The 23,728-nt window shown below is 43.6% G+C and overlaps 1 protein-coding gene across 1 annotated transcript in view; it reads right to left on the reverse strand.

The window, feature by feature from the left end:
• Nucleotides 1-23,728, reverse strand: part of tmprss3a (transmembrane serine protease 3a) — a 66,879-nt gene that overhangs the window by 35,460 nt on the left and 7,691 nt on the right. The window contains exons 5-7 of the mRNA XM_034573374.1: nucleotides 17,170-17,219; nucleotides 16,493-16,706; nucleotides 12,857-12,973 (exon numbers count right to left, since the gene is read on the reverse strand). Of these exons, the coding sequence (XP_034429265.1) occupies nucleotides 12,857-12,973; nucleotides 16,493-16,706; nucleotides 17,170-17,219 (381 nt within the window). The remainder of the gene's footprint in view (nucleotides 1-12,856; nucleotides 12,974-16,492; nucleotides 16,707-17,169; nucleotides 17,220-23,728) is intronic.

Raw genomic sequence — 23,728 nt, forward strand, 5'->3', positions numbered from 1 at the left:
CGGCATTCTTTCTCCTCCAAACACGACGAGTTGAGTTTTTACCAAAAAGTTCTATTTTGGTTTCATCTGACCATATGACATTCTCCCAATCCTCTTCTGGATCATCCAAATGCTCTCTAGCAAACTTCAGACGGGCCTGGACATGTACTGGCTTAAGCAGGGGGACACGTCTGGCACTGCAGGATTTGAGTCCCTGGCGGCGTAGTGTGTTACTGATGGTAGCCTTTGTTAATTTGGTCCCAGCTCTCTGCAGGTCATTCACTAGGTCCCCCCGTGTGGTTCTGGGATTTTTGTTCACCGTTCTTGTGATCATTTTGACCCCACGGGGTGAGATCTTGCGTGGAGCCCCAGATCGAGGGAGATTATCAGTGGTCTTGTATGTCTTCCATTTTCTAATAATTGCTCCCACAGTTGATTTCTTCACACCAAGCTGCTTACCTATTGCAGATTCAGTCTTCCCAGCCTGGTGCAGGTCTACAATTTAGTTTCTGGTGTCCTTTGACAGCTCTTTGGTCTTGGCCATAGTGGAGTTTGGATTGTGACTGTTTGAGGTTGTGGACAGGTGTCTTTTATACTGATAACGAGTTCAAACAGGTGCCATTAATACAGGTAACGAGTGGAGGACAGAGGAGCCTCTTGAAGAAGTTACAGGTCTGTGAGAGCCACAAATCTTGCTTGTTTGTAGGTGACCAAATACTTATTTTACCGAGGAATTTACCAATTAATTCATTAAAAATCCTACAATGTGATTTCCTGGATTCTTTCCCCCCATTCTGTCTCTCATAGTTGAAGTGTACCTATGATGAAAATTACAGGCATCTCTCATCTTTTTAAGTGGGAGAACTTGCACAATTGGTGGCTGACTAAATACTTTTTTGCCCCACTGTACATGCCAAAGCAATGAAGAAAACGCTTGCAATTCTAACCGCTCATACACACAAAAGGTCCAGCAATGAAAAAATCGCTTGCTAAACTAACCGCACACACACACACACACGAGAGCAAACACAACTTTGTGGTTCTTATGTGAAGTACAATAGTGAAGAAAATGCCTCAACTCGAACTGTGTGTTAACGGTCACACACTTAATTTCATGGTCGACTCTGGTGCAGGTTATTCTGTGGTTAGGATGTCAGATTTGCCCACATCTCCTGAGATGAGTGGTCACTTTATATTCTCTCAAGGTGCCAGTGGTGCCAATGTAAAATAAAATTTCACAAAACCTCTCAAATGTGCCGCTCGGTTTGACAAACATCCCATAAGGTTTGAACATGATTTTCTGTTGTCTCCCTGTTGCCCAATTAATCTATTAGAAAGAGATTTGATGATTGTGTTAGGCCTCAATTTAGTATCCTCCCCTGATGGAGTGACAGTTAGGCACAATTCTTCTTCACAATGTCACAGACCACACATGAGCAGCTGCTTGTATATCAGTGGCAACTTCCTATAAATGCCTCCACTGATCTGCTCTCCAGGTCAGGGTCTCTCGACACCCTTTTTCTGATTTTATGCACACTAATTCACTGCATTGCACTTCACATGTGACAGACACAGCAGATCACATTTATGAATCTCTGTTTTTGCTTTTTCCTGATGATTCTCTGAAAGTGTCCAATATTTTTTGGTCTGGTTCCAGAAGTGCAGCTTCTGTCTCACTCACTGACCAACAGATGGCACTGTTTCGCGTCTCGAATTCCAGCCCTCACATCTCGCTCTCCATGTCCCATGATGACCAGTGGCAAGACTTAGGCCCATTTGTCAGATCATGCCAGGCTGCCGTTGATTGGCAACCCACAACCACGCCTGACGTAATGTATTCACCCAGTCTGAGTGCATTTGATCTAAAAATGTCTCCAACCTTCTGTTCTCCAGCCACACGCTCATTTGTTGTGACTGAAAATCACCTTCATTCTCATGCAATGTTGTCCAGCCCCTCTGATGTTTCTCCTTTACTTTCAGATCTGCCTGAAACACTGTGGGCAAAGGACAAATAGGATGTGGGCCTCATCAGAAACTGTGATCCAGTCAAAATCACTCCAAAATCTGATTATAGGCCATGTAAACAACAATATCCACTCAGACAGGAAGCAGTGGAGGGGATACGTCCTGTTTTTGAATCCTTTTTGCAGGCTGGTGTAATTGTCCCCTGCCCTGATTCATCGGTCCGCACTCCACTGTTCCCAGTTAAGAAGATCAGAGACAAAGGTCAACCTACTGAGTGGCGGTTTGTGCAGGATCTGAAGGCTGTGAATGATGCTGTAATTGCTCGATCGCATATTGTTCCTGACCCATACACGCTGCCACAGTGGCTGTCCACAGGGACAGCCAGTACTGGTTAGCTTTTAATTTTGAAAACAAGGCCTACACGTTCACACGCCTGTGTCAAGGCTACTGTGAATCTCCATCATTATACAATCAGGCTCTCAGGAACAGTCTTGACCCCCTCATCCTAATTCCGGGTTCAGTTCTCTTGCAGTATGTTGATGACCTACTAGTTGCCAGTCCCACACAGGAGCAATGTGAAACAGATACGATCGCTTTGCTGAGACATCTGGCTCGTGAGGGCCATAAAGTCAGCCTCAGCAAACTAGTTTGCTCAACAAACTGTCACGTTTCTGGGTCATGTCGTCACCAAAGATGGCAAATCCCTGTCTGATCAGAGAGTAGAAGCTATTGTTAACATGCCTAAACCCTTGACGAAGAAACAACTCATGTCATTCATTGTAGAACGTTCATTCCTGACTTTGCTCTTCTTGAAGCCCCTTTAGGTGCTCTGTACCATGGCAAATCACTCACTCCTCACGAACGTGTCATTTGGACTCCAGAGGCAGACGAGGCATTTGTCACACTGAAGAAGACGCTGCAGCAATCTCCCACTCTTGCTCTCCCTAACCCTGACAAACCTTTTGTTCAGGCTGTGGATGAGAGAGACCGCTGCATGACTTCCGTCTTCCTTCAGTCTCATGGTGACAAATATCGCCCTGGTGCCTACTTCTCCGCCGAACTTGATCCAGTGGCAGCTGGCCTTCCACGTTGTTTGCGTGCAGTGGCCGCCTGTGAAAAAAGCCATCCTTGCCTCACGAGACATAGTAGGTTACTCTGACTTGACACTCCTTGTTCCTCATACTGTGTCTCTCATTCTTACAGAACAGAAGACCTCAAATCTCTCTGCTGCTCGCTGGTTGTGGTATCACACTGTTCTTCTTGACATGCCCAACATCACAGTGAAACGCTGTTCAACTTTGAACCCAGCCACACTTCTTCCGCTTCCGGATGACGGGGAAGAACACAACTGTGTGGCTGAACTTCAAGTCCAGTGTTCCCCACGACCTGACCTCTCTGACGAACCTCTTTCTAACTCTGACTTGATTCTGTATGTCGATGGGTCCGCCTCACGTGACCCTGTCTCTGGTACTAACTGTGTTGGTTTTTCTGTTTGTTCAGATAACGAAGTTCTCCTCTCGAGTTCTCTTCCTCATCACCTCTCAGCACAGGCATGCAAATTGGCTACTGGTAAAACACTCACAGTCTACACTGACTCCAGATATGCGTTCGGTGTAACTCATGATTTTGGCGCCCTTTGGCAACACAGAAAGTTCCTCACATCTTCTGGTAAAAAGATAGCACACCACGGTCTCATCACAGATCTTCCGTCTGCCATTTTGCATTGTTAAGAGACATTATTCCACGATGGGGAATTCCTAGCAGAATTTCCAGTGACAATGGCAGACACTTCGTAAATGAAGCTGTCAAACAACTCGGTTCTCATCTAACTATGGATGTGCGAACACACTGTGCATATCATCCAGCCAGTGGTGGAACTGTGGAACGAGAGAATGGCACACTCAAAACTAAACTTGCAAAATGCTGTGAAGACACAGGTCTTGCATGGACAAAAGTCCTGCCTCTGGTGCTGATGTACATGAGGATGGGAAAATGAACCCCACATTGGTGTGGATCCTCCGTCTTCTCCGCTTCCATCCACAGACTTGTGTGATCATGATATGTTGTCCTACTGCTCTAACCTGACTTCTTCTCTTTCAGACATCAGGAAACAGGTGGCAAGGGCCCTACCAGGTACTGCTCACAACCCACACAGCAGTGAAAGTTGCTGAAAGAGCCACCTGGATCCACGCCAGCCACTGCAAATGAGTACCAGCTCCATCTGACCAGCTGACGCCTTCAACTCAAAGCACACACACTGATACTTCCACAGGTTGAGAAGCACCGAGAGTGTTGTATGATTAACCACACGAGCGTTCTGCCACAACACACAAGAAATCTGCCTGACAACTGAGACCATGGACAGGCCACGGCCATGGCCATTTCGACATCCAGGGTTGTGTGGCCTGAGAGGCTCGCTATACGTGTTACTCATGATCTCCTCTATTATTCTTTTGCACATTATTCTGTCTAGATGCACTCCTGTAAAAGTCTCTGATGATCTAACGAACTCCTCTTTTCCTACGGTGTCCTCTCAGAACCATCCAGCACATGCAAATTTGACTAGACACAAGAGAAGTGATTCAGGTCCCCTTGATCCGTAACTTATTCCCCATCCCTCCCTACCTGGACACTGACAGCACAGATGGTTCTGATGACGATACTCAATTTTAGGTTTTTTATGTTATTTTCTCCCCCCAGCTTGCTTACGTGTTTCTTAGTGATTTCACGAGACAAAAACAGCTACTGCAATTATCCTTTCAACTTCATATTTTATGATGCTTTAATTTGAATCTCTGTGAATTTTTAAGGTTGATGTGAGTAACTTTATCAAGTTTGTACATACTGAATCAATTTTACTTCCAAGCAAGAATTTTAAAAGTTTTTACTGGATATTTTCAACCTTAGATATACTGTATGTTGACATTTAACGTTTTATTACATTTTAATATGAGTTACTTATGCCAATCAATACAGTATGTTAACTTTTGATAATGGTTAATGAGATGATGATGTTGTTTGACCTGATTTCCTTCCATTTTCATTTTAAATGCTTGCTCAATTACAGGAAAATAACTTTTTTCTTTCCACAAAAACAGCAGCGGCTACCTATTGCACCTCCCTGCCATGCATCGATGTTCTAGAACCTCTCCATGGTGTACGTACGCAAAGTGCGTGGGTTGAAGACTTGTCGATATTCTTCAATGATTATGATGTTGATTATGATTTTTCTTGATTATTTTTCGTTAGTGATCATATTTTTATTGATGATCAAAGGGGGAAGTGTAGTGGAAAATTCAACTGCCCAGTGTCTAAGGTATTGGAAATCCCCCTGACCAGGTGTCTCACTGCTGTGATACTGTCTACCTGACAGGATGGAACCCTTATTTGGCGGTGTCTCACTGCTATGACCTTGATAAACAGGGTGCATGCCCTTATTTGGTGATGTTTTTCTTCCAACTGCTACAGCGGACGGACAGACACAGATGATCTCATGTCTTTCATGTCTTTTTACATATTATGTTTTATGAAACGCCTCTTTGTATAAGTTCTGGCTTTTGTGAACTTGCGGCCAGTTCCATTTTGAGCACCCGTGCTTGTTGTGTAACCTCTGCAGAGCTTACTATTATAAAGACTCAAAGGCAACTCCAGTCTGAGAATTTCATTATTTCAAATCTCAAGATGAATTTCCATCACAATATATACATATACAGACATACATACATACAGCAGTAATCACAACAAAACACAGAAAGTTAATGCAATAGTTTAACCACATGTAAGATGTAACCAAACATCATGTTAAACTACCTTTTTATCGAGCGTTAACACAGGTTAGTAGCCCTGAGGAAACAGCATTGCAAAGCTATCGGCTAACTAGCTAGCTTGGTTAGCATCATAATTCACATTCACTGGCATGCTAACAGTTTCCTCTTCTCCGGTCAGAGCACATAGAAACCCACAGTAACTTTAGTGGAGCATAAAGAGTACAAGAGTTTACTCACCAAACGAACCGAAGACATCAGCTCCTCCGTGTCTGGAACGGAAGAATTGGCCTTAAACCCGGTGAATTAAAAACTAATTACCGAAGCTAAAGCAACAGGGTCCTCGCACAGTTTTTGCGCCCTAATAAAGACAAACTAACAGTAAACGTGTCGGTGTAAAAACCTTCTCCAGTGACTGATACCGACAGAATCACAGTAAATGTGAGAGAAGTGAGTGAACACGATGTAAACACAGCTCCTGTTTTCCTCCGGTGATTCTCTCACTAGTTTGGCCCGTCTCAGCTGCCAATCAAACAGACCCAAACAGCCCCGAAATATACAGCTTTTTAAGCTCTAATATCTAATTAATTGTGATGTTATTTTCAGATGGACAACCAGATCTCTGATAAGAACTACAGTATCTATCGAATGAGACCATAATCACCAGTGGGAATTTTTTTTTATAGGAGTATTTCATGGGAGAAATTGGCGTTTTTTTAATGGAAGTCTATGGAGCCAGAGTTTTCTTGGAGCCAGTTGAGCCAGCCCCTACTTGATCTCCGGCGGTATTACACTTTTAAGCACTTTCGCATAGGCTTCTTCATTTGGAGCTAGAAGCAGCAGACGTGGAAGTTGTTGAAGTAGTTCTCAACTTTTACATGCTGGTATATGGAAGAATTTGAGAGCGCATATGATGAGTTGGTGGGTGATGAGTTGATGGATTCCAAAGAATCATGGAGAACCTCATAAAAGATCTTGATGTTGTGGTTTGTCTGGATGATCTGCTCGTCACAGGAAAAACTGAACAGGAACACTTGCAGAAACTATAGAAAGTGCTGCAGAGGCTGAAAGAGAGCGGATTGAGAGTAAAAATGTCCAAGTGTGAGTTTGGAAAAAAACTGATTGAACACTTGGGTCATGTGTTGAACAGCCAGGGCATCCATCCGTCGCCAGATAAAGTCAGAGCAATCAAAGCGGCATTCAACCCCCACCTTTGTTAAAGAGTTGAGAGCTTTTTTTGGTCTACTGAATTACTATGGAAGTTTTTATGCCCAGCAAAAGCACCGTGCTTGCTCCGCTCTACAGGCTGCTGAAGGACTGTGTGGCATTGGAGTGGAAAAGTCGGGAGCAAAAAGCTTTTGACAAGTGCAAGGAGTTGCTGACAAGTGAAAAGATCCTGGTGAACTATGATCCAAGCCTACCCCTCACTCTGGCTTGTGATTCGTTGGCATAGGCATCAGAGCTGTTATTCAACATAAAATGGCAACAGGGGAGGAGTGCCCCATTGCTTTCGTGTCGCATACGCTATCACCTGCTGAGAAGAAATATTCTCAGATCGAGAAAGAAGGATTGGCTCTGGTTTTTGGAGTTTAAAAGTTTCACCAGTACCTGTGGGGGAGAAAATTGAATTTCAAAGTTGAAATTCAGGATGCGTCCTTTGGGGCAACAGGGTAGTTATACCTGAGAAATGGAGAAAGACTGTGTTGAAAGAGCTACACTATGGACACCAGGGGATTGTGAAAATGAAGGCATGTGAGTCGTGCCAAGTGGAGCAGTGGATGCCTCGCCAGATGCAATTGCATCCATGGGAGTTTCCAGGCCAGAGCTAGAAAAGATAGCAGATTGACTTTGCTGGTCCTTTCTTAGGACACACCTTCATGATAGTAATGGATGTGTATTCCAAGTGGTTGGAGGTGTTCAACATGCCCAGCATCTCCTCACAAGCCACCATCACAAGGCTAAGAAGGCTGTTCGCAGCATATAGTCTTCCAGAGCATATTGTCACAGACTATGGAACGCAGTTCACGTCTAGTGAGTTCAAAGACTTCATGCAGCAGAATGAAATTCTTCATTCCACAAGCGCTCCTGGCCACCCAGCCACTAACGGCCTTGCAGAAAGGTACGTACAAACATTCAAAAGTGGAATGAAAAAGCTTGCACATGCCGCATTGGATGTAGAGGACAAGGTCTCCTTCTTTTTGATGCAGTATAACAATACTCCAAACTGTACTACTGGTCAGTTGCCTGCTGACCTATTCCTGAACAGACATGTGTGTACCCGCATGGACTTTATCCGCCCGGATACAGTCGCTGTTCGTCGTAACCAGTACCTGCAAAAGTTCTGCCATGATCAGCGAGCATCTGACAGATTTTTCTCTGTGTATTTGTGGAATACCACTGGGGAAGGAAGTAAATGGATTTCTGGAGTGATAGTGGAGCAAACCGCGGAGTGAAAAGCAGTCTCCTGTTTCTTATATTTACAAGTACACCACAAAAACAAATATCTGAAAAAAGAAGAGCCATACCTGTAGCGACAGCGAAAACAACTCAGCATCACCTACAGCTCATCAGAAACTTTGCAGCTTGGGTCTGCTCTGCTGGACACCAACATCACTGAACCCGACTGCTGTCTCCAACCAGGTGAGGAGACACTGCAAGTGGTGTGAGAGGACACAGAGACGGGGGAAGCGGGGAGGTATCCAGGCTAGGCTAGCAGCAAACCCGAACCGACCGGCATTTCTGACCGTTTGCTCCATTGACAACAAGATGGATCACAAACAACACCTGAGAGCTACCCAGTGCGACATATGGGACTGCTGTGTTTTAATTTTTATGGAAATATGGCTAAATGGCAACATCCCGGACTCCGCAGTGCAGCTGGATCGGCTAACATGCTACAGGGGGGACAGAGTCAAAGACGCCAGGGGTAAGACCCACGGTGTGTGGGTTTACATCAGCGATTCTTGGTGTCAAGACGTTGTAGTGGATTCCTCATTCTTGTTGGGGATTTCAATCATGCCAACCCAAACACAGTTTTAACCAAACTCCACCAACATATTGATTTTCAAGAGGAAATAACACACTGAATTTGGTTTTCACCTACAACAAAACAGCATACAGAACTATCCCCCTCCCCCACATCGGCCTCTCTGATCACATCACTGTTATGATGGAGCCAGCATACAGGCCACGGGTGAAAGTGACCAAACCAGTCCAGAAGGAGATATGGGTGTGGCCGGAAGGTGCCACTTCTGCACTTCAGGACTGCTTTGACACCAAAGACTGGGACATCTTCAAGCAAGCAGCCACACACAATCAACACACTGACCTACAAGAGTACACAGAGCCTGTGACAGCTTACATCTCCAAATGCATCGAGGATGTGACTGTCACCGAAACCATCACTTTGCGGGCTAACCAGAAGCCATGGCTGACAGGAGAGGTTCACAGACCGCTGAAGACCCAGAACACTACTTTTAGAGCTGGTGACGCAGCAGAGCTGAGAACAGCCAGAGCCAACCTGTCCCAGCAATTCAAGGACAGCGCAACTGCTGTTGGACATGTAGCTAGTAGCACATCGAACATGCCGACTTGTTTGAAAAGGCATCACCAGAGTGATGTCCACTAACTTTGGGAAGAACACTAACATTAATTATCTACTCACTACTATGCAGATGGAGTGGTGGGTGAAGTGTTTGAGTCCACAAAACACTTTAGGAGTCCCAGGGGTAAACAGCACTGTAGCCGTCAGGGACGTCATGCCCACACATCATACAAATGTGAGTTTTCTCCATCCCTGAATAGCAATGTCTATATAAACTTCTTTAATGATAAAATTCTAACTATTAGAAATAAAATCTACCATCTCCTGCCCTCAATTGATTCTAATACATCATGAAGCACAGAAATCTCAGGAACAGCTGAGAATTCTGCTAATTGTTTGGACAGCTTCACCCTGATCCTCCTTGACCAGCTGACCTCAATTATCTCATTGTCTAAACACACAACTTGTATCTTAGATCCCACTCCTACAAAGTTACTTAAATAAATTCTGCCCCTAATAAATAGTACAGTACTGAATACAATCAATCTATCGCTACCATCATGATATGTACTACAATCATTTAAGCTAGCTGTAATCAAACCCCTTCTCAAAAAACCCACCCTGGACCCCGGAGGTTTTAGCCAACCTCCCGTTCCTGTCTAAAATCCTTGAGCAAATTGTAACCAATCAGCTGTGTGAATTTCTCCAGAAAAAGTATCTATATGAAGACTTTCAGTCAAGGTTTAGAGCTCATCACAGCACAGAAAGTCACAAATGACCTTCTCAAAGCTTCAGATTAAGGGTTTGTGTCTGTCCTCGCCCTGTTAAATCTTAGTGCAGCATTTGACACTGTCGATCATCACATTTTATTACAGAGACTAGAACAGTTAATTGGTATTAAAGGAACCACCCTAACCTGGTTTGAATCCTATTTATCACATCAATTCCAATTTGTGCAAATTAATGATGAGTCATCTGTGCACACAGGTTCTGTGCTTGGCCCAATTTTGTTCACATTATATATGCTTCCACTAGGAAACATTATCAGGACACATTCTGTAAATTGTCACTGCTATAGTCAGGGGTTGATCAGGTGAGCCCTGAAGCATCCCTTAGTTATGCTGCTATAGGCGTAGAATGCTGGGGTAACACCCGTCATGTTCTGAGCACTTTTCTCCTTCCCTCTTGCCATCTCTCTGCCCCCAACTCCATTAAAATAATTTACTACATGTCACTAACCTTGTATTTTATCTAGGGCTGCATGATATATGGAAAATGTATTGCCATTGCTATATCAACATACGTACTGCTTGAACTGCGATAAACAGTGTTCCATGTGCCATGCAATCACACTCTACATGTCAAGATATTTCGCCGATCAGATGGAGCCCTGCTTCCCAAGATAATAAATTAAAGACATTCAGATCATTGACCCTATCCCCAACCGTTTGAGGCAGATGGCCACCAAAATTGAGTCTGCACCTTATCCCTGCCTTGTGTATATTAGTCTCTGTGCTTCCCTTTGTCCTTGTTAGTTCATCTTGTTCCCCTCGTTCCATATCTGTTGTTTGAAATTTTCATTTACTGAGGAAAAGAGAATTTATTACTTCGTAATCCCCCCAGTTCAAAGAAAAAAATTACAATAAATATATTTCAAAATATTATTGCCTTATATTTCCTTTGATTTGACAGTCAGACGTTGATACATCTAATATTTCTATTTTTATTGCACTCAATCATATTTCTGGTTAGATATTCAAATATTTCAGAGCTTTACATTTTCTTTATCTGGACCTCTCTGAATTTTAATTGAATACCCTTGCTCTAGATCAATGGCATCTCAGACCAAAACAAATGTTTCTTTGGCAACAACTCCAATTTCCCCTCTGCCCTACCTGTCCCATACCTACTGCAGAAAGCCAACTAGCAATATCACTAGGGATGCACCGATATGGAAATTCTTGGCCGATACGATACCGATATTTAAAACAACAATCTAGCCGATAGCCGATACCGATATTTGTTTATTACTTGCATGTGGCCTTCTTGGTGTGTAACGCCGGGTTTACACCGGGCGCTGAAGCGCCGCCCCGCGCCGCGCAGCGTTATTCTCAAGCGCGCAGCCGCCTGGCTGTTCACACCGGACCCGCATTTCTCCGCGTCGGTCAGCCCGCGGTTCTCCGCTTGTTGTTGTATGTAACCCGTTCAATGTCGGGTGTCGGGGGTAAATGACGTATTCTCCAAGCAAGCCTTTAGCCCCCCCCTCTCTCTCTTTTTATCTATATGACTGCTTGTGTGGCTGTAGTGGATGGGCAGAGGGGGACATTTAATTATGTGATTGGGAAAATTGGGAAAATTAAAACTCCAGGACAACAGAAGGGGAATACAAAGTATGGGATGCATATTTGATCATTTATATCATATCAAATATGTCATTTATATCGTTTTAAAATCATTTTTCAGTCTGTTTCCTGGCGCGATATGCTCGCTCGCACGCCGAAACCATCGGTGAAGGGCGCTGGCGCGGCGCATCGCAGCCCATGTGAACCGCACAAAGGTTGAACAGGGGGGTGGATGGGAGGCGCCTGGCTTTCCTTGGCGCTGCGCGGCGCTTCAGCGCCCGGTGTAAACCCGGAGTCAGTGTACCATAATCTGGATGCCAGATTGGCAGGCTGCAGAAAACATACCAATGAATATCGGCCAATGTTATCGGTGAAAGTCAAGTTTATTACCGATACGCCGATAGCAGTAAACGAGGGGAATATCGGCCGCTACCGATATACGGCCGATACATCGGTGCACCACTAAATATCACCATTTGCCAAACAAATTTGTAATACCTGTAACAGAGGTTAAGCTAACAATAATATCTGGCTGGTCACCAAGGAAAAAAATAATGTAGGAAAAATGCCACCGCTGGGTCAAGTGGCAGCTCTTTAGTTTGTAGGAATCCATATATGGTTTCATGTCATGTCTTTGTGCTCTTTTTACTTTAAAAACGTTAAAGAAATTCTGAAAGGTTGATTTCGCCAGAGTGCTTCTGGGCTCCCACTTTCACAATGCTGTGTGGGTGGTCACAGTTTTGTTTCTATAAATGAGAGGAGACCTAACAGTTTCACAGAGACTCAGATGCACTAACATGCACAAAGAACAGAGAAAATTGGATGTACCATCAATGAGTTTATATATGAGTGTGAATGGGTCTGTGTTTGATTAAACAATAAAAGTGCAACATTCATGCAGTATAAACATTTACCAATTAGTCGAGGGGTCTACATGTCTTGAATAATTTAGTCATAAAAAGTAACCTTTAGGAGCATGCTTGATTTTAAGAGACCAATGAAAGAACAGGGTTTCCTTGGTACTATGACCAAGGACAAGATTGAGAAAAAAAGCAGAGAAAAAAAGCAAAGAAAAAACAAAACAAGAATCAAGATCACATGGCTGTTTGTGTGCGCGCGCGTGCGTGTGTGCGTGTGTGTAGAACATAAATTGGAGAACATGTAAGGACTGCATCATAAATTGATGGAGCAAAGGCAGCCCTTGCTCCAGTGGCTCCATTGTTGCTCAATGTCCAGAGTTCACACAACACTGAGCTCCTCACCTCCGAGGCCAATGCTGAGAGCGAGAGTGACCACCAAGATGAGGCATGAAGCAATAAGCAGCTCAAAACGATGGGCCAAGAGTCTGTTCTTCCAGCTTTCTTGCATGTCATCCTCTGCTGAGACAAAATAGAGCAATACATCAAGTGTTTTATTAATCAGGAGATAAGGTAATTGCAGAGAAAGCTGTTCTGAGATTTTTCTACTATCTATAAAATAAAATCTATACAATTTGGCATTTTTCCTCAAGAATGCTACATCATTGAGAAGATTATCAAACAAGCCATTGTACCTGTTATCAATTGTTGCTCAAACTGGAGGAAAGAGTGAATTTGTTGAAGACTAATTTGCATTTGGTACAGAGTATTTCAATCAATCAATCATATAGGGATTCACAAATTGTGACATCATCTACACTTAACCCTCGACAAGAGTAAGGAAAAACTTCCAGAAAAACTCTTTCAGAGAAAACTGCAAGTGAGGAATCTCATAGGACTGACAGATATGTAATAGAGGTCACATGTAACATCATGTTAACACATCAACATCAACAAAATAAACATATTTACAACATTCATGACAGCATGATGGTATACAAGTGACTGAGTCATAATTAACTAGGCCCCTAGCCCCAATGCAGACATGTGTTTACATTTTTTCTTAATGGTGCTCTTTGGTACAGCAGAGTAAGACATATCAATCAATCAAATTTTATTTGTATAGCACGCACACGTCCAAAAAATTAAGGGAACACTTAAATCACACATCAGATCTGGATGAATGAATAATTCAAGTTGAAAATCTTTACTGATGTACATTGTATAATTTGTTGAGAAGTAAATGATGTAATAACAGTCAATGGAAACCAATATGTTCAACCCATTGAGGGCTGGATTCAAAACCACACCAAAATATAAATAAAGAATTATCACAGGTTAATCCAACTCGTCAATCAATCAAATTCAATCAAATTTTATTTGTATAGCCCATATCCACAAATCCCTATTTGTCTCATAGGGCTTTAACAAGGTGGTACATCCTCTGCCCTTAACCCTCAACAAGAGTAAGGAAAAACTACTTAAAAACCCTTTTAACAGGGGGAAAAGAAGGTAGAAACCTCAGAGAGAGCCACATGTGAGGGATCCCTCTCCCAGGACGGACACAAGTGCAATAGATGTCAAGTGTAATGGAGAACATCAGAGAGATAAGGGTATTTACCCTATTGATTAGAATAAACACTTTGTAGCTTAATGGAAGGTAAATGAATTGATGGATTATTGTCAGTAATGGTATCTGAGTAGACATATTATATATCAATCAGTCTTGTTGTAATCATAGTCCACGGTCAACAGCCACCACGATCAGGATCCACCATCACGATGGGATGCTACCATAGTCCACAATCCATCGTCATGATTCACTGGCGCCATTAGGATCCACCATCAGCTGCCACCTCGATCGTGGTCCACCACCACTATCAGATGCCAACACGATACAGGATCCGCCATTATTATCACTATCAGCCAGCTAGATACAGGATCCGTCAATATGATCACGATCAGCCAGTTGTTGTGGGTTTACTTCTAGCTTCGAAGTATAATGAGCATGAGTTGGAAACTGGTGTATGGTACCTCCACATCATCGACCACACGTTTCAGCGCAGGGAACATTGTAAAAACTAAAAAGTCCTTCATTCAAACATGGATAAGTGTCCACGGTCCCCTATGGTGACTAAACAGTGACAATGGTGGAAAATTCAACAATGTGGAGATCAGAGACATGGCAGAAAACTTCAATATTGAGACCAGAACAACAGCAGGATACAGTCCCCGGAGCAACGGGCTACTGGAAAGACATTATCAGACACTCACAGAGGTCATCCAGAAGGTGAAATGGGAAAATGGATGTGACTGGCACAGTGCCCTAGACTGGGCCCTTATGGCTAAGAACAGTACGTCAATGTTCATGGCTACAGCCCATATCAACTGGTATTTGGGCAGAATCCTAAGCTCCCTTCTGCATTAGTTGATAAGCTACCTGCTCTAGAGGGCACCACTATAAGTGCTAGGGTAGGAAAACACATACCAGCATTACATAACCCTGTTTCTTCTACAGGTATAAAGTTAAGAGCAAGTCAGACTGTAACATGTGTAAACAGAAATGATGGTGTTCAACATAAAGCCAGATGTGGAGGTGAGGGGGCTGGGAGAGCACCTTCACCTGCACCACAGAGGATCAATCAGCGCAGGTGAGAGCTGTTAGCGGATCCTCACGCTTAAAAGGCAGCGTCTGAGCTGCCTCAAAAACACACACAGGACACTCGGAGACTCAGACACTCTCAGGACACTCAGGACCGAGAACACAGGAGAAATACTAGTGCTGAGCTAGTCCCTTTAAGTTGAAGTTTATTTATGTTTGTTCAAGTGTGTGTTTGGACTTAATAAACGATGCTAAAATCCGAATGGTTCATCTCTGGCTGCTGTGGTGTATATTGTATATTGGGGTATATTGTGTTGCAGATGCATCACTATATCGGTACAACAAAGTGAAAGAAATCATGCTGAGTACAGGTGGTAAAATGTCAAAGGTCGATCCAGCAATCTTTTATTGGTTAGATGATCAGTTTAAAGTTGCTTGTCATTTTGATGATTTTTATTTGGGCAGGCTCACAAAACTTTTCAACAGATGTGATTCCTCTACTAAAGTCTGCGATTCCATGTTGAAAAATAGGACAGATACTGTGGGTTGCTAAGCAGACCAGACCAGATGTCATCTTAGACACCTGTAGTTTAGCATCTAATACAAAAAATGCCACTGTACAGTCTATCCATGAAGTGAATAAAGTTGTCCGTAAGCTTAAGGTGGAAAAGCTGACTCAAGTTTCAGCATTTGGGTGACAATAATGCTCTGAACCTGATTGTCTTCAGTGATGCTTCCCTTGGCAATCTTTTAGATGGAGGTACACAGGGGGGAACTTTAATTACCCTTGTGGGAGAAAGGGGGATGTTTTCCCCCCTCTGTTGGCAATCTAAGAGAAACAGACTTGTGGTGCGGAGCACACTTGCAGGAGAAACCCTTGTATTGTTATTTGTTCTTTGTTATTTTTGGGTCCATCCGGACCAAGCTCCTTTATCCTATTTTTTCTTTTTTTTTTTAAGAAATTGCAGGATTTGCCGCAGTTCCTCTTAAAGTCACCATATGTTAGCCAGTCAGCTCGCAGCGAAATTAATTTAGTGACGTTGGATGTTCAGCAATCACATTAGATTAAAAAAAACGTAAATCAATACCTATTCGTTGTAAATAAAAGTGGGAGTCTCTGCGGCGCAGAGAGCTGCGTCCCACGGAAAAAAATCTGCAACAACCAATTAAAGAGCAGCCTCAGGTCCCGTGGCAGCCAAAATTTTAACGACCCACATACACTTTTTTTGGGCCGGCGCCCCACACAAGGTATGACTCGCAGTATGGCTCACAGGCGCTTAGTCTAAAGGCGCATTTTACGAGTAAACTATTATTATCTAATTAAATCATGTTTAACATTTATATACAGGCTTTTTTGTCTCAGGATGTTGGAGGGGGCGGCACCCCAGTGCTCTGTATTAGCACGCCGCCCACTGCTCAAGAGCATCACAGGGTCTCACCTTGAATAAATGGCTGCACCTTGGTGATTGGCATGGTTGGACTGGGTGCAGCTGGAGACTGGGGCTCTTCAGGTTTGGCTGAATTATTCTCTGAAAAGGAGACAGCAGTGAAGCTGCCCAGGGGGCTCACATTCACTGTGTTGGGGGTCTCGACAATGGGGAGATCCTCTTCTGTTACTGAGACCACCTCTATCCTGGAGGGGTCCTTATGTTCCTATACAGGACAAAATGTAACAAAACTGAATTTACTCTAACATTTGTTGATTTATTTAAAGTTTCCACTGCCACAGAATTACAGTTTACCAATGTACATTATATATATATATATTTTTACATATTTTGTACACATGCTGACTACCATTGCTGGTCAGGCTTGGGGTCCCAGGGGACAGTGATGAACATGAATATTGGCAAGAAAAATGAGAAATAACCAAATTAACAGTTTCATAATTAACAGGCTCCCTGTTGGAGTGTCTGGTGGGTATTTAAAAGATACAGATGAGGTCCCCAGCCTATAAAATGTTATAAAAAACTAATCAAAATTTTAAGTGATTTCTTTCGATTTGAGAAAGAAGTCCAAGCCCAAAAGTATTTAACTAGATGAATTGATTTAAATCAAAGAATGTAATGTGATCTAATAGCTTCAGCACTAATGTGACTGTATTTTGTCCACTTACTGATGGGGGGGTTGATGTGTCAGCAGCAGCAGCAGCGTTGGCAGCAGGATCTGCAAAAAAGACAAGAGAAACAGTAGGATAAGTGGAGACACTGACAGAGCAATAGGAGAGAAATAAAAGTGGTGGAAGAGGATATGGTGAAACAAAGAGAAAAACTATCAGGAATTATCAAAGCTGGATGTATCACTGAGTTTGTCCAAATTATGTCCAACATACCGTTCTCCCCAAAGATTTTCATCATTGTGCCATTCTCCACATTCGTTATGCTTAATCTAACTCCAGTAACCCCTATTCCCGGTCATTTTTTCTTCCTCCTCTCTGTCTTAATGGCTGCCTTCCTGCCGTGCCTAAACTTTGGTACAAAGGGACATCTGAGCAGGTGAGTGCTGTCACTCAGAGTGGGGATCAGTTGACCAAGTACCTCCCATTCTCTGGGTAGGATTACATACTCATGTGTCCCCTGAGTGTGCAGGCCAATGCATGGACACTGTCCAATAGCTTCACTGTCCAGCTGCTTTATGCAAATACACTCACACACATGCACTGTAGAATAAGTTGTGTTTTTTGTTACTTAAAGATTTAACAGAGCCATGTAATTAGTTTGGACTGTATGGCAAGCTGTAGATATAATTTAAATGACTGTCTCAGATTACCTAAAGCATGCTGTCCCACATTATCAATCATATTTGACATCTGAAAAATGTTATGCATATTTTGTTGCTTGAATACATCACAAACATAATTTGTTAACAATTAGGAACAGACCTTTCTGTGACATCACCCCCATGAAGTCATGTGATTTCAGTTAAGGACTAGATTTCGTTGGAACAGGAAATAAACAGACTGGAGTTTAGGTGTCCCACATTACCCGAATTCACCTCTCTCTCTCTCTCTCTCTCTCTCTCTCTCTCTCAGTGCATGCTGGGAGTGAGTCTGGCGAGTGTCGTGGAGAATGTGTCAGATTGTTTGATTGTTGTTTTTCTTTGCTCTTCCTTCTTTACTCATAGTAGAAGTGTGTTTCTGTGGTAGTAGTGTGTAGTAGCAGTTTAGTTGGTAGCTGCCAGTGTGTCTGTGCAGCATGGCTGCTGCAGGTGGAGGCTTCGGCCTCCACAAACTGTGGACTGCTCTGTCAAAGAGGTTAGTCTGGCTGTAGGTGAGGTTGTTGGCTATGATAGCGTGAAGTCTGCTTCAAGAATGAACAGCGCTGTGGTGATTTAGATGTCCCCGATAAAAATGATCCCCATCTACTGTAAATCTCCAAACCTTAAACATGTTGTGTCTTTCAGGAGACACGTGTTCATGGTTCTGAAAAAGAACGAGGAAGAACTAAATTTGGTCTTCAGGTTTAAAATTGATGAATTCAATTACACTGTACATGTTACATCAGGTACGATGAAGTGTTTTGGCTGTGGAAATGAGGGACATCTGATTCGCTTGTGCCCAAAAAGAGCTGGTGTGAGCCGGTCGGCTGCCTCTGGAGTGGGCCTGCCTCAGATGGTGGTGGCTCCGCTGCTCCCGCATCGGGGCCTCCGCCTGCCTCAGATGGTGGTGGCTCCGCTGCTCCCGCATCGGGGCCTCCGCCTGCCTCAGATGGTGGTGGCTCCGCTGCTCCCGCATCGGGGCCTCCGCCTGCCTCAGATGGTGGTGGCTCCGCTGCTCCCGCATCGGGGCCTCCGCCTGCCTCAGATGGTGGTGGCTCCGCTGCTCCCGCATCGGGGCCTCCGCCTGCCTCAGATGGTGGTGGCTCCGCTGCTCCCGCATCGGGGCCTCCGCCTGCCTCAGATGGTGGTGGCTCCGCTGCTCCCGCATCGGGGGCCTCCGCCTGCCTCAGATGGTGGCGAGGCCTGGAGCCACAGAGCGACACACGAGGTTCACAGGAGGAGAACAGTGAGGACAACCATCAGGAAAACAAGGTCAGAGATAATTCAATGATTCAAACACAATATACAAATGTTGGTCACACAGCCACTAGAGTGGCGGAGTCAGTGCTCACTGATGAAGAAGATTTCATGATTGAGATTTTTCCAAACTGTCAACCAAAAGAAAAAGCCCAGAAAACAAATCAAACAGTGAACAAGCAAACAAAGTGTCAAAGATAACCCCACCTTGTTCTTCCTCTCAGTCAGAGGACAGTTTGATGAACACACAGCAGAACCTGCAGGTGGATGAAGAGAGTGTTTACTCCTTCACTAGAATCCGGACCTTTCTACACGACACTAAGGGCACAAGACTGGTTAAAGTAGAAGATTTCTTCCCAGATCTAAAACTGTTCCTTAACTCAGTCAGAGTCTTCATGAGAAACACAGAAGGTACCGACCAACCAAACTTCACTGATCAGGAAGTTTTCCGCCTCAGAAAACGAATGTCCAAAGTCCGAGCACAAATGGCCATTGATGGTTAAACTCTGTCTGTTCTCCTCTGTCTGTGTGATCCTCTACGTTAGTTTCAGCCTTATCCTCAACATGTGTGACATAAAGCTGGGCCCTTTAAATATAAATGGTGCCAGAGAAGATGTGAAGAGAGCTGCTCTGTTCAGTCCGTGTAGGGTCAGGAAGTTAAATGTTGTCTTTCTCCAGGAAACACAGCACAGCTGAGAGCGAAGCTGCGTGGAGGAAGGAGTGGGATGGGGAGTTTTTCTTCAGCCATAAGAGCAGTAACAGTGGTGGAGTGGCCATCTTCTTTTCCAGAGACTTTCTTCCTGTTTCCTCTGGTACAGAGGGAATTGTAGAAGGTCGCTTGTTAAAAATACTAGCTGTGTTTGAAAATGTAAAAATAACCTTCATTAATGTTTATGCTCCAACTGTAGGCACAGAAAGAGTAACTCTGTTAAACACTTTAAACTCTGCTGTTAATACGTGTAGTGGTGAAGGGCACATGTTCCTGGGTGGTGACTTTAACTGTACAGCAAATGCAACTCTGGGCAGAAACCATGCAGAACCTCATGTAGCCTCCAGGAGGTGTCTTGTCAAACTGATTGAACAAAATGATCTATGTGACACCTGGAGGCTCCTTCATCACACTCAGTTTCAGTACACTTGGGTCCATACTAAAGACAACACACTATCTATGGCTCGGCTGGACAGATTTTATTGTTTCAAACATCAGGCCAATGCTCTTCAGAGTTGTTCCATACACCCAGTTGGCATTTCAGACCATTCACAGACCAGGTTTCAGTTTCTATCAAAAATATAAAATGCAGCAGTAGTTACTGGCACTTTAATGTAGCCTTGCTTTCAGACAATGTTTTCAAAAATGCTTTCAGTTTGTTTTGGAACAATTATTCAAAAACTAAATCTGACTACACCTCTCTACAACAGTGGTGGGATATAGGAAAGGGTCAAATTAAGCATCTGTGGCTATACAGTACACTCTCAATGTCACAAGGGTCATGACCAGGTCTATGAAAGCTCTGGAGAGAGAAATAGTGGATCTGCAAGATCTAGCATAATCCACAGGAGACGGAGAACACATTAAAGTTCTCAAAAACAAAAAGTCAGCTCTGTCAGACCTGTTGGGTTTTTCTGCTCAAGGGGCTCTGGTTCGCTCCCGGTTCTGTTGTTAAGATGGATGCTCCCTCTCACTTTTTCTTTGGCCTTGAATGTAAGAATGGGCAAAAAAGACTCATGAACACCCTGTGGTCCAACACAGGGCAGCTGCTGCAGGAGTCTGCAGAGATTCGCAGATATGCTGTCAGTTTTTATGAGAAACTTTTCAAGATGGAGTTCCAAGAGAGACCAGAGGTGGCACAGTTGTTCTATGAGGGTCTACTCAAGGTTCCTGCAGACGTCAGTGCAGAGCTAGACACACATATCTGCTGAAGAACTACATGCTGCGCTGCAGAACATAAAGAACGGCAAGGCTCTGGGCAACGACGGACTTCCTGCAGATTTTTACAAAGTTTTCTGGCCTCTGATTGGAAGAGATCTGCTGTTGGTCCTCAGAGACAGTTTTAACAAAGGACAGCTACCTTTGAGCTGCAGGAGAGCGGTCTTCACCCTTCTCCCCAAAAAAGGAGATCTTCAGGAGTTAAAGAACTGGCGACCAGTAGCTCTGCTCTGCACTGATTATAAACCTTTGTCCAAAGTGTTGGCCACGAGGCTGAGAAAAGTGATGGAGCATATCATTCATGTAAACCAGACCTATTGTGTGCCCAGCAGGCTGATATCTGGTAACATTACTCTAAAGATTAATGGTGGTTTAAGCTCTCCTTTTAAAGTTCAGAGGCGAATCAGACAGGGCTGCTTCCTATCTGGCATGCTGTACTCTCTAGCCATAGAGCCGCTCCTGCACAAACTGAGGGTACAGCTGTCAGGTATAAATCTCCCAGGTTGTCAACAAGCTTTCAAGGTATCTGCTTATGCTGACGATGTCATGGTTCTTGTTAAAAAACAAGATGACATCGATATACTAGTTGAAACTGTTCGGCAAAATATCATCTGCAAAAACTAACTGGGAATGAAGTGCAGCTTTAGCAGTGGGAAGTGAGCTAAGCAGAGAGCTTATGTTACCTGGGGGTTAACCTGGAATAAAGAAGGTCTGAGATATCTGGGTATTTATCTTGGGGATGAAACCTTCATGAGTAAAAATTGGGACAATGTTTTAGAGAAGGTAGAAGGACGACTTACAAAATGGAAGTGGCTTCGCCCACTTTTTAAGGCCGCACCCTTATCATTAACATCCTGGTGTCCTCCATGCTATGGCACCGACTGGCATGTGTGGACCCCCCAGCACGTCTGCTGGCCAGAATACAGGCTGTGATGGTGGATTTCTTCTGGGACCGTCTGCACTGGGTCCCACAGAGTGTTCTCTTTCTGCCTAAGGAGGAGGGGGGACATGGACTTGTCCACTTGGCGAGCAGGGGGGCCGCTTTCAGGCTCCAGTTCGTCCAAACACTCCTGACTGGACCTGGCGACCTGGTCTGGAGACCCATAGCCCGTGCCATACTAGAGCGGTGTGGTGGGCTGGGCCTGGCTGAGTCATTGTTTCTAATGGATATAAATGGATATAAGTTGGACAACCTTCCAGGTTTTTACAAAGGACTGCTCAAAGTGTGGGGAATGTTCCATAAGGAGAGACTTCAGAACTGTGACTCTCTGCTCTGGCTTCTCAAAGAGCCAGTGGTTCATGGGACTCTGCTCCGGTGTGATGCAGAACCAGGCCTACCTCAGAAAGTGTGTGAGGCCAAAGTCCTCACACTTGGCCATGTGGTGGAGGTGTGTGGCCCTCACCTGGACAACCCTGCAGGTCTGGCCTCACGTTTGGGGATCAGGTCAGTCAGGGTGGTCAGCATCCTGCTGAGAGGCTGGAAACAGCAGCTAACACCCCCTGAACTTTTGTTGATCACTGCTCACTGTGTTGGACTAATTCAGCCTGACATCAATGATCCTCTTCCTGATGTAAAAATTGTTCCTGTCTTTAAATGTGAAGGTTTTTTGTTAAAGTTAAAAAATGTAACACACTGAGCACCATGGCGGGTAAAACAATGTATTATCTATTAGTTAAACTTCTTAACCAGAACAAATTAGAAGACCGAACTGACTCTCCAGGGCTCATCCGGCCCTGACTTACAGTGGAGGGTTCTACACGGAGATGTGGCTGTAAACTGTTTCTGTTTTTGACTCACTTGTTTGCTTTGTTTGATGTTTTTTTCCCAATCAGATGTTCATCCTGGGATACAAGTACAACAGTGAAAATAAAATGTCAACTCTTGAACTTTGTTTTGGGTCAAGCAAAGATGGCAATCTATCTTTGCAGGAGAAACAAGCTTGAAGACTCATTCGACGTAACGTGCATCTTTAGATGAATGTTAAAGGCAAGACTGAAAGCTGATTTCACTTTCTTTCTTTTGACAGGTAATGTAGAAGATTTTGAGAAGATGCCTCAAACAAGTTTTATGTTCTGTGAAGAAAGATCAGCTTATTTTTGGGTCATATTTTGGATTGAATATGGTTTGATTACATTTTTTGAGTTTTTGATACTTTGTTGTATTTGTTTTGGAACTTTACTGAGCAAATAAAAGTGGCTTGAAAAATCTAAATCTCTCTCTGATTGGGACAGCACATTTTTTCACTGCTCTCGGATATTTTGGCATATTTGTTTCACATTTTAATTTATAGTTTCATATATATATATTTTCTTGTTAATCACTATGAATGAAGATACATTTTTGTTAAACTTAATTAGTGAAGGTAATGAATTTTTCATCCAGAATCCATACAGATTAAAGCTGACTTTCCCCCCATTTCAGAATCAGAATGAGAATTAGGTTTTATTGCCAACCAGATTTACACATACAAGGAATTTGCTGTGGTGTATTTGTGCAAATATAAATATAAAAACTATAAAAATATGAAGCAAATATAAATATAAAAAATGCTTAGCATCAGGGTAGGGATTGTGCAGTAAGTAAACACTAGAGACTGGATTGTGCAAAGTACAGTTAGTCTGTTATTTGTCACGGGAAGTTAAAGTGTCACAGTCACAGTTGGGGACATTAGTGCAGTCCAGTGATAGGGTCCCAGGGCTTGTTGACGAGGCCAGCAGCAGTCAGGAAAACAAC

The sequence above is a fragment of the Hippoglossus hippoglossus genome, chromosome 21, assembly GCF_009819705.1.
Source record: "Hippoglossus hippoglossus isolate fHipHip1 chromosome 21, fHipHip1.pri, whole genome shotgun sequence".
Classification (NCBI taxonomy): domain Eukaryota; kingdom Metazoa; phylum Chordata; class Actinopteri; order Pleuronectiformes; family Pleuronectidae; genus Hippoglossus; species Hippoglossus hippoglossus.